The 10,507-nt window shown below is 41.8% G+C and overlaps 1 protein-coding gene across 3 annotated transcripts in view; it reads left to right on the forward strand.

Moving 5' to 3' along the window:
* The first annotated feature begins 239 nt into the window (after nt 1-239).
* The window catches only part of paox (polyamine oxidase), a 29,831-nt gene continuing 19,563 nt past the window's right edge, over nt 240-10,507 (forward strand). The window contains exon 1 of one of the 3 annotated variants that reach the window (XM_048616400.1): nt 240-673. In XM_048616400.1, the coding sequence (XP_048472357.1) occupies nt 328-673 (346 nt within the window). In that variant the 5' untranslated portion in view covers nt 240-327. The remainder of the gene's footprint in view (nt 674-10,507) is intronic. The other 2 variants (XM_048616399.1, XM_020523765.2) reach the window with 2 other exon arrangements.

Below are 10,507 nucleotides of genomic sequence, written 5' to 3' on the forward strand. Positions count from 1 at the left end.
GAAGAGTCTAGGCCCGAAACGTCAGCCTTCCTGCTCCTATGATGCTGCTTGGCCTGCTGTTCATCCAGCCCTGCACCTTGTTGTCTCGGATTCTCCAGCATCTGCAGTTCCTGCAGATCTCTGACTCAATGCTGGAGTCAGCTTTGATTTTTGTTTTTACAACTCACGCTACGTACTTTTTGGTTAGCGTCAACTTCAAGGTCTGTTATCTCTGGGGAACTTTTAATTGGGCAAAATGCGCATAATCAAGACAGCCAAGCAGCGGGTCATAGAGCAAAATAAAACACCAGCTGGGATCTCCAACACTGGCTGTTCTCCAGGACAAAAATGGCGCGGCTTATCACCAGGCAGGAGCACGACTCCAGCATCGTCATCGTCGGCTGCGGATTAGCGGGTCTGGGAGCTGCCCAGAGGCTCCTGCAGCATGGCTTCAGCAAGATCCGGCTGCTGGAGGCCACCGAACGGTGCGGCGGCCGCGTCTGGAGCGGGCAGTTCGGTGAGATCTCGCGCCATCTCCTCCTCCCCGCCTCGCGCGGCACACTCCCCTCCTTTCGAAACTCAACGGCTGCCCTTCGCGCCCGACTGACCGAGGAGGGCGGAACCTTGAGGAACCTTTTAAACGGAAGGTCGCCGTTACCCAGCTCGCCCACTTGGATCTCGGATCATGATGGAGGTATCTACTCTTTCAAGGATGCCCCCACTGTGTTATCTTAGAGGTCTCTATGGCTTGGGCGGAATAACATTTCTGTTAATAAGCATTTCTGAAGAAGAGTTGACCCGAAACGTCAGCTTTCCTGCTCCTCTGATGCTGCTTGGCCTGCTGTGTTCATCCAGCTCTACACCTTGTTATATCAGGGAAAGTTGTCTATTAGCTTCTAGGCAGAAAGCTAGTGGAAGCCCACTGGTTAAAGAGAGAGAGAATCTGCTTTATGGCTCTCTGTGAGGCTTGAAGAGATATTCTCATGGTCTCATCATCAACTGCACCATATTTTACCTGAACTATGACAAGGAACATAGAAAATAGGAGCCAGAGTAGGCCATTCAACCCTTTGAGTCTGCGCTGTGTTTAAAGATTTTATGCTTCACCGTATCTTGATTACTTGAAACATGATGCTGTACTGGGAACATGCTGTTGTTGTAACCCAGTAGTTTAACATTAGCTCAGACATAGATATGCCTGAGGAATGTAGTGTTTGTACCTAATAATCAGTGGTAATAAATATTCGTCAGATTCTTCAATTCCATAAAAATCCACAACCGCTTTCTAGTATTGCAGGAGAAAACAAAACTATTGCCATGTCAGATAAAACACGCAATTTAAGGCGAACTCACTGTGTAAGAGTGCAGCAGAAATTAGAATCAGAATAAGTAATAATTGTAAGATATCAAAGCTTATAGTTCTTTATTTGAATGTGCACAGCATTTATAACAAGATAGATGAATCAACAGCTCAAATGGAAATAAATGAATATGTAGTCCGATCAGAGCTGGGAACTCAATCTTCAAGGATATTCAGTGTTCCAGAACACTAGGTAAAAAGGAAAATGAGGTAGGATGGTATTGTTAATTAAGTGAGGTGTAATTGTGGTGATGAGTAGTGATATAGGTGCAAATAGATTATGACATGGAATCAGACGTATAAATCAGGAAATAATAAAAGAATGTAAGAAGGGTACTACAATTGTCATGGGTGGTTTTAAACTACATATTGACTGAGTAAATCAGGTGGGCAAGGGAAACATGGAAGACTAATTGTTAGAGTGTATCAGAGATTGTGCAGCATATTGCTATAAGAAACAATCTATCTGGGAACAGGCTATTTTAGATCTAGTAATATGTAATGAAGGATTGATACATGGGATAGTAATAACAACATGGCAGAACTTCAAATTTAGTTTGAAGGACAGCAACATGGGTCACAAACCAGTGTCCTCAACTTAAATAGCATAATTACAGAATAAGGGACACACATTTAAAATCAAGATGTGAAGGAATTTCTTTCCCCAGAAGTTAGTAAATGTCTGGAATTCTGTACCCCAGGGTGCTGTGGACACTATATCACTGAAAGCTTTTAAAGAGGAGGTAGATAGATATTGAAATATCATGGAGGATAATACCTCATTGGAGTTTTGGGTGAAAGCAAGTTGTGTTCAAATATCCAGCAACAACCATGCCAGTGCTTGTTTACATTGGTCACAGTTCACCCATGTTTGATTTTTTTATTTTATATGTGCAATGGCTGTGAAAGCATTCAATAAAGATGCAAATTAAGCTTCAGAGGAAGCAATGAATGTAGATGACTGTGACAGCTTCTAATCGGTCAGGAGCCAGGCCAGACCAGACAACTTCAAATCATTAACTAGTTTGAAAACTGCTCCCAAAATATTATGTTGACTGATCCTATTTCCATCAATTCCTTGATGGGAGAATTTGGCCATTCAAGGTAAACAGGATTACGAACTGCTTGCATGCAGATGAAACTGTTCCCACTGCAACAGCTGTTCCATAAGTTTTTGTTCCATCTGTTCAAGGGCTCTGTTTCATTCCAGTTTTTTCCTCATTTTATAATTTGGTAAGCATTGCTGCTTAATGTATAGACTTAATCAATTAATTAAGTGAGGCAAGAGATTGCTGCCCCTTTGGCAATGGTCTTTGAGTCCTCACTGTCCACTGGAGTAGTACCAGAAGATTGGAGGGTGGCAAATGTCATTCCCTTGTTCAAGAAAGGGAATAAGGGTAATCGTGGAAATTACAGACCGGTCAGTCTTGCTTCTGTGGTGGGCAAATTATTGCAGAGGATTCTGAGAGACAGTATTTTTGATTATTTGGAAAAGCACAGTTTGATTAGAAATAGTTAGTGTGGCTTTGTAAGGGGCAGATCATACCTCATGAGCCTTATTGAATTCTTTGAGGATGTGACAAAACACATTGATGAAGGGAGAGCAGTGGATGTGTTCTATATGGATTTTAAGCAAGGCATTTGATAAGGTTCCACATGGTAGGTTCATTCAGAAAGTAAGGAGGCATGGGATTCAGGGAAATTTGGCTGTCTGGATACAAAACTGGCTGTCCAATAGAAGAGAAAGGGTGGTAGCAGATGGAAAGTATTCAGCCTGGAGCTCGGTGACCAGCGGTGTTCCACAGGGATCTGTTCTGGGGCCTCTGCTCTTTGTGATCTTTATATATGACTTGGATGAGGAAGTGGAAGGGTGGGTTAGTAAGTTTGCTGATGACACAAAGGTTGGTGAAGTTGTGGACAGTGTGGAGGGTTGTAAGTTGCAACAGGTTATTGACAGTATGCAGAGCTGGGCAAAGAAGTGGCAAATGGAATTCAACCCAGAAAAGTGTGAAGTGATTCATTTTGGAAGGTCGAATTTGAATGCAGAGCACAGGGTTAATGGCAGGATTCTCGGCAGTGTGGAGGAACAGAGGGATCTTGGGGCCCACATCCATAGATTCCTCAAAGTTGCTACACAAGTTGTAAAGAAGGCGTTGGCTTTCATCGGCATTGGAATTGAATTTAAGGTCGTGAGGTTATGCTGCAGCTCTAGAAAACTCTGGTTAGACCACACTTGGAATATTGTGTTCAGTTCTGGTCACCTCATTATAGGAAAGATGTGGAAGCTTTAGAGAGGGTGCAGAGGACATTTACCAGGATGCTGCCTGGACTGGAGGGCAGGTCTTATGAGGAAAGGTTGAGGGAGCTTGGGCTTTTTTCATTGGAGCACAGAAGGATGAGAGGTGACTTGATAGAGGTGTACAAGATGATGAGAGGCACGGATAGAGTGGATAGTCAGACACTTTTTCCCAGGGTGGAAATGACCATTATGAGGGGGCATAATTTTAAGGTGATTGGAGGAAGGTATAGGGGAGATGTCAGAGGTAGGTTCTTCACACAGACAGTAGTCGGCGTGTGGAATGCGCTGCTGACAGTGACAGAGTCAGATACTTTAGAGACTTTTAAGTGGCTCTTGGATAGGCACATGGATGATAGTATAATGTAGGGTAAGCAGGGTAGATTGATGTTGTGGTTGGTTGACTCGCCGAGCTGGTTTGTTGTTTCGCAGACATTTCGTTACCATGCTTGGTATCATCCTCAGTGCAGCCTCCGATGTAGCGTCGGTGTGTTTTCCCGCCTGGTTTTTAAACTGTGGGGTCCGTTGAGATGGATTGCCTCACTTCCGGTTTTCCTTCATAGTGGAATGTATATGGGCCGATCATGACCATGAAGAAGCCAATAAACAATATTTATTTTGTATACATAAGAAACATTGGAACTTAGCAAATCTTAGAGTCGGGTCAGTTTAATGAAGCTAGCTGTCTGTGAGAGGGCTTGAATTAATGCCCATGAGTCGGCTCTGGATTGCAGAGTCTTTAGGTACAGTTAACTGAGAAATCAGTCAGACCTGTTTTGAGCATATTTACTATTTGCTTACCCAATTTACCTCAAGCCAATTCTGGATGTCATTGTTCGCACATTGTACAGTAAAATTTATTTTGTTTCTTCAAAATCACAGCCTCTTGTGACTTCATTTTCTTGTTTTTAACTTGAGATCTCAAAATTTGTCTACTTAAAAAAAGTTACTGCTTCCTAACTGGGCCATGACATATATTTGGTGGTCTCACCAGGGATCATAACATCTACGTACTTCCCATTTGTCATTTCCAGCCTGACACTTGTCAATTCCAGCCTGCAGCTTGTTGCTTCTCACTTGTTGCTCAATGCTTTTTACATGCCAGTCTCTGAGCCCCTTGCTTCCTCCAATTATCACACCGTCCTACTCCATCCCATTTACTGCTCCTCCAGATCCTTTCTGCCTGCTGGCTCACTCAGAGAGAAGCGGGAAATCAGGAGACTGAAGCAAAGCGTAAGATAGTGTGAGGAAGATATAATGAGCAGGACTGGGAAAGGGGGTTGGGATAGAGACATCTAGTAGGTGGAAGTGAGCAGGCCAGGATAAGTGGCAAAGAAGAAGGAGCAAAGGGATTGGGATAACTGCAGTCACTGGGGTGCTGAGGGAGGGGGCATGAAAGGGAGCAAGGCAATTTGGATACGGGAGCCCAGTGAGAGGAAGCAAAGGATTTTGGAGGGGCAGAAGAACATGGGTAATAGGAAGAATGTTAAACAAACAGAGTGAGGATCACAATTTGAATTTGGTTCTTGGCACATGAGACAAAAGTGCAGAGAATGCCAGCTCTGCTATTCAGGGAAGTTTCCTAATTTTATAGTAATAAAATACATCATAGTGCACATTTTAAGTGGGGTTATCTTTAGTACATATATTTCTAAACAAGAATATTCATTGTTATGACATAAAGGTGTCATAACAATGGAAGCATTAAATTCAATCCGACATAACATTCATTCTTTTGTTGGCATTGAGTTCTGAGGAAGGGTCACCAGACCCGAAACGTTAACTCTGTTTTTTCCTTCACGGATGCTCCCAGACCTGCTGAGCTTTTCCAGCAACTTTGTTTTTGTTCCATCACCTTAATTGTTTCCTTTCGTTTCGTTACCCTGCTTTTCCTTCATCCTCTTCTGCCATCAGAACCTTCTTCCTACTTTACCTTCAAAATCTAATTTCTTCAACATTTATCATCTTTCCTACCCTCTTATGGTCATTCCAAGATTGATTCCTCTAGCCCAGCAAGCTCAATTGCCCCATCCATCACTTATGAAATAATCTGTTGTGGTCTATGAGCTCATTCTCGAGGCTCACACAATCTCAAAGCCCTGAGGAATATATAGCTGGGAGATGATGACAACTTTGCCCTTAAGGAAGCTACCCAATCTGGCAATAAGTTTCCAACACTCGCCTGGTTCAAACCATTGCAGCAGCGATGTAGGATTGCATCATTTTTCAATAATTAATAACTTGGACTTGATCGAGGCAAATGAGGAAATAAATCTTCTTTAATTATGATTAGCTACTGTCGGAAGAAAGCCATTTATCCCAGATCAATTTTGGAATTAGTGGATTATGGATTTTTCTGTTTTAAGGCTGAGGCTAATGCAAATCCTGGTTAACATGTGAGAAAGCTTTGAGGTAAAAGGTTCTTACTCAGTTTATATATTTTAAAAATTATTTAGTTTTGTAACAAAGTATCTAACAGGCCCATAAAAGCAAAACACTGCAGATGCTGGAAATCTGAAATAAAAACAGAAAGTGCTGGAAAAACTTAGCAGGTCTGTGGAGAGAGAAAGCGGTGTCAATTTCACACCTGATATAACATTTTTTTAGAACTACTGTTGCTGAATTTCTTCAGCATTTTCTGTTTTCATGGACATAGGATATACACATTACTTTGGAAGTAGGTTCTGCAGTGTGTTTCATAATCTTGTAGTTTTGATCTTTTTAGCTCTGTTGACCGAGTGATTTGCTTTCATCCCAAATATCCCAGAGGTGAAACTACATACTCTATTCTGTTGCTTAACTGGCTTCACTGGTATCACCTTATAGAGATCTATGTATTTGTTAAGCAAAGAGTGACGAGCTTTTATAAATGGGATGGCCTCACAAAGTGATCAGCATTGGAATGAACCAGGAGACAGTAGTAAGCAGTGTCAGTAAAATGACCATTACTTATAAAGAACTGGGTAAATATTACCCAGCCAATCCAAGATTGACCATGAACTGTTCATTCAAGCCAATTTGAGTTCAGGATGTCTCTGATCATGTGCAGGGGCAGTGGTTAACAAGCATTAATAAGCATTGGTTCTTAGTCGTTCAGTGCACAAGAAAGGAAAACTGAAGATGGAAAGAAAAGTCAAGACAGATTAGAAGAGACCTGTGCCCAATCAAACAACCTTGCAAAATGATACCCTGAAGTGGGTGGACTGAAAAACCATTGCTTTATTAAGTATAATTTCTTTTGTACCTGTTTTGATAACTTTAAAAGTTCTATAAAATGTATAAAAATATGGCTTATAATGAATCAGGATTAATCAACTTTTAGAGTAGCTTTCTCAAACTCGGTCTATAATTGTGATTGATGTTGGTCTTACAGTTAAAGTTAAATTGAACAACCCCCCCCCAAAAAAGCACTTAATGATGTCAGTCTTGTTTTGAAGTATGGTACTGGCTCCCTACTCCTTTAGCAGTATCACTTCTTTTGAGGTCTCATCACATGATCCACCTGTCACATCTCTCATCTGGAATTCCTTGTTCTGTATGACTCAGCCAAATACCATGCCAAATTCCTGACTGAGATATCTCCATTGCCCTCCTTCAGCGATTGCATTGAGCAACTTCTCATCCTTGATGATTTCAACCTCCACTTAACTCTTCCTTCTCTCATCCTGTGTTCACTGCTTTCCTTTCCTCCAGGAATGCCTCTTTCCAAAATAAACTCTTCTAACAAATTCTTGACCTTGTGATCTCACTTGGTTCATTTGTTCCATTATATCTAATACTGAAAGCAATCTCCAATCATTTGCTCATATCTCTCTTTACCAATGTTCTCCTTTCTCCTCCCAACACCACTTCCTTCCGTGTCCTGACCTGAAAATAAAATTCTTTCTCACATTGCATACAACTGTACTTTTAAAATCTTATCTAGATTTTGGCCCATGATTCATCAAAACTTTTCTGTAGCTATTGATATACTAAATTGCATGCCCTCCATTATTTTTAATAACCTTGTCCCAGCAGTTCTGACTGAATTGTGAAAGCACTTTCAAGGTTCATTGCCAAACTGCTTAGTATTCAAAGATCAAATGGTTTTTTATACGTAGGAAATCATATCTCACTAACTTGACTGAGTTTTTTGAAGAAGTGATAAAGATGTTTGAAGGCAGTGGTATTCATTGTCTGTATTGACTTTGGCAAGGTTTCAACAAGGTTCTGCATGATAGACTGGTTAGCAACGTTACATAATGTGGAATCCAGGGAGAGCTAGCCATTTGGATACAAAATTGGCTTGAAAGTAGGAGGCAGAGGGTGGTGATGGAGGGCTGTTTATCGGACTGGAGGCCTGTGACCAGCATCATTTATATAAATGAATTGGATGTGAATATAGAAGGTATGGTTAATAATTTTGCAGTTGACACCAAAATTGGTGGTGTAGTGAACAGTGAAGAAGGCTACCTCAGATTAGAATGGGACCTTGATCAGATGGGCTGAGGAGCAGTAGATGGAGTTTAATTTAGATAAATGTGAGGTGCTGCATTTTGGAAAAGCAAATCAGGACAGGACTTAATTGTAGGGCCCTGTGGAGTATTGCCGAACAAAGAGACCTTGGGGTGTGGGTGCATAGTTCCTTGAAGGTGGACTCTCAGATCGGCAGGGTGGTGAAGGTGGTGTTTGGTACACTTGCTTTTATTAGTCAGTGCATTGAGTGTAGGAATTGGGTCATTTTGCGGCTGTAGAGGACATTGGTTCGGCCTCTTTTGGAATACTGCTTGCAATTCTGGTCTCCCTGCTGTAGAAAAGATGTTGTTCAACTTAAAAAGGTTCAGAAAAGATTTACAAGGATGTTGGCAGAGTTGTAGGCTTTAAGATGTAGGGAGAGACTGATTATGCTGGGGCTATTGTCCCTGGTGCATCAGAGGCTAAGGAGTGACCTTATAGAGGTTTATAAAATCATGAGGGGCATATATAGAGTCAATAGCCAAGGCCTTTATCTCAGCGTAGGGGATTCTAAAAATGGAGGGGATAGGTTTAGAGTGAGAGAGGAAAGATACAAAAGGGGCAACTTTTTCACACGGAGGGTTGTGTGTATGTGGAATGAGCTGCCAGAGGAAGTGATGGAGGCTGGTACATTTACAGTATTTAAAAGACATCTGGATGGGTACATGAATAAGAAAGGATTAGAGGGATGTGGACCAAATGCTGGCAAATGGGACTAGATTAATTTAGGATATCTCGTCAGCATGGACGAGCTTGACCAAAGGGCCTGTTTCTATGTTGTAGGACTCTGTGATTCTACAAATGCAATGATTATCCTCACCACTAACTGTCTTCTTAAACCTTTTTTCCTGCCTCTTCCATCCTCACTTCCAACAATAAATGTGAAGTGGTCGTGAATTTACTTGTTTTAAAGATTAAGACTAACTGATCAATTGTCTCTGCTGCTTCCTTCATTTCCACCTAGCCCAGGAGAAAAGCTACCCCAAATTTTCCCATTTTCCCAGCCCTGAACTTACAACTTTCTCTAGATTCTATTCTATTCGCAATGCTGTCTCAGAAACAAGTTGTGCATAACTCACACTTCTGGTTCCTTCAATATTTTTCTGATTGAACTATTAGCCACTCAACTTCTCTTCCTGAATCCTCAGGTATAGTTCTCCACCCTTCTCCCACTTCAAATGTGCTGGTATCAGCCACCTCTTCAAACAAAATCTATCCATAACCCCTATGTAGTACCTGCAAACTACTACTACATTGATTGCTTGCAGGTGTGTTGCCAGTCAGCTCCTCCATCACCAAAGCTCAGTAGCAGCAGTGTTACTATCTACAAGATGCACTGCAGGAATTCACCAAAGATCCTTAGACAGCACCTTCCAAACCCACAAACACTATTACCTCAAAGTACAAGAACAGCAGGTGCATGGGAACACCACCAGCTGCAAGTTCTTCTCCAAGCCACTTGCCACTCTGACTTGGAAGTGTACCACCATTCCTTCAGTGTCTCAGGGTCAAAATCCTAGAACACCTTCCCTAATATCATTGTGGGTGTACTTGCATCGAATGGACTGCAGCAGTTCAAGAACGCAACTCACCACCACCTTCTCTAGGGCAACTGGGATGGGCAATAAATGCTAGATACATTCCAAGGATGGATTTTAAAAAAAAAAATTCCAACCACCCTTCTCTAATCTGTTGAAAATGTTGACACTTTATAAATCTATACCAACCTTTCCCTCAATTACACGTTTGGATCCCTGCAGTCAGGTTTCTGGCCCTGTCACATCCCTTGTTAGAGCAATAAATTCCATTCTTTGAGGCTATGAGCATGATGAGTTATCTGTCCTCATCCTTCTCAACCTCTAGGCATCCTTCAATACTGGTGACCGCACTATCCTTCTCGAACATCTCTCTGCCATCATCCAGCTGGCTGGAATTTATTTGCTCCCACCAATTTTTACTTATCTAATCAGAAACAGATAAATAATTCCTGTGTCTTTCTTCCAACTCTTCCCCCGTCGCCTCTGGATTCCCACAATAATTTATCTTTAGCTTTCCCTTTTTCTCCTCTACACTCTACACTCAGTTATATCTCGCCACCATCTTGGATCCCTCTGCTGTCTCTAACTTGTCACATTGCTTATTTGTCATCCATATTTAGATGAGCAGAGATTTCCACCAATGCTGGGAAGACTGAAACTACTGTCTTTAGCCTCTGACATGCCATCAACCATTCACTCTTTTTATCCCTAACAAAACTGTTCAGATTTGTGTTAACAAGGTGTAGAGCTGGATGAACACAGCAGGCCAAGCAGCATCAGAGGAGCAGGAAAGCTGACGTTTCGGGTCTGGACCCTTCTTCAGAAAATGAAGAAGGGTCC

The sequence above is a fragment of the Rhincodon typus genome, chromosome 34 (assembly GCF_021869965.1).
Source record: "Rhincodon typus isolate 14 chromosome 34, sRhiTyp1.1, whole genome shotgun sequence".
Lineage (NCBI taxonomy): Eukaryota > Metazoa > Chordata > Chondrichthyes > Orectolobiformes > Rhincodontidae > Rhincodon > Rhincodon typus.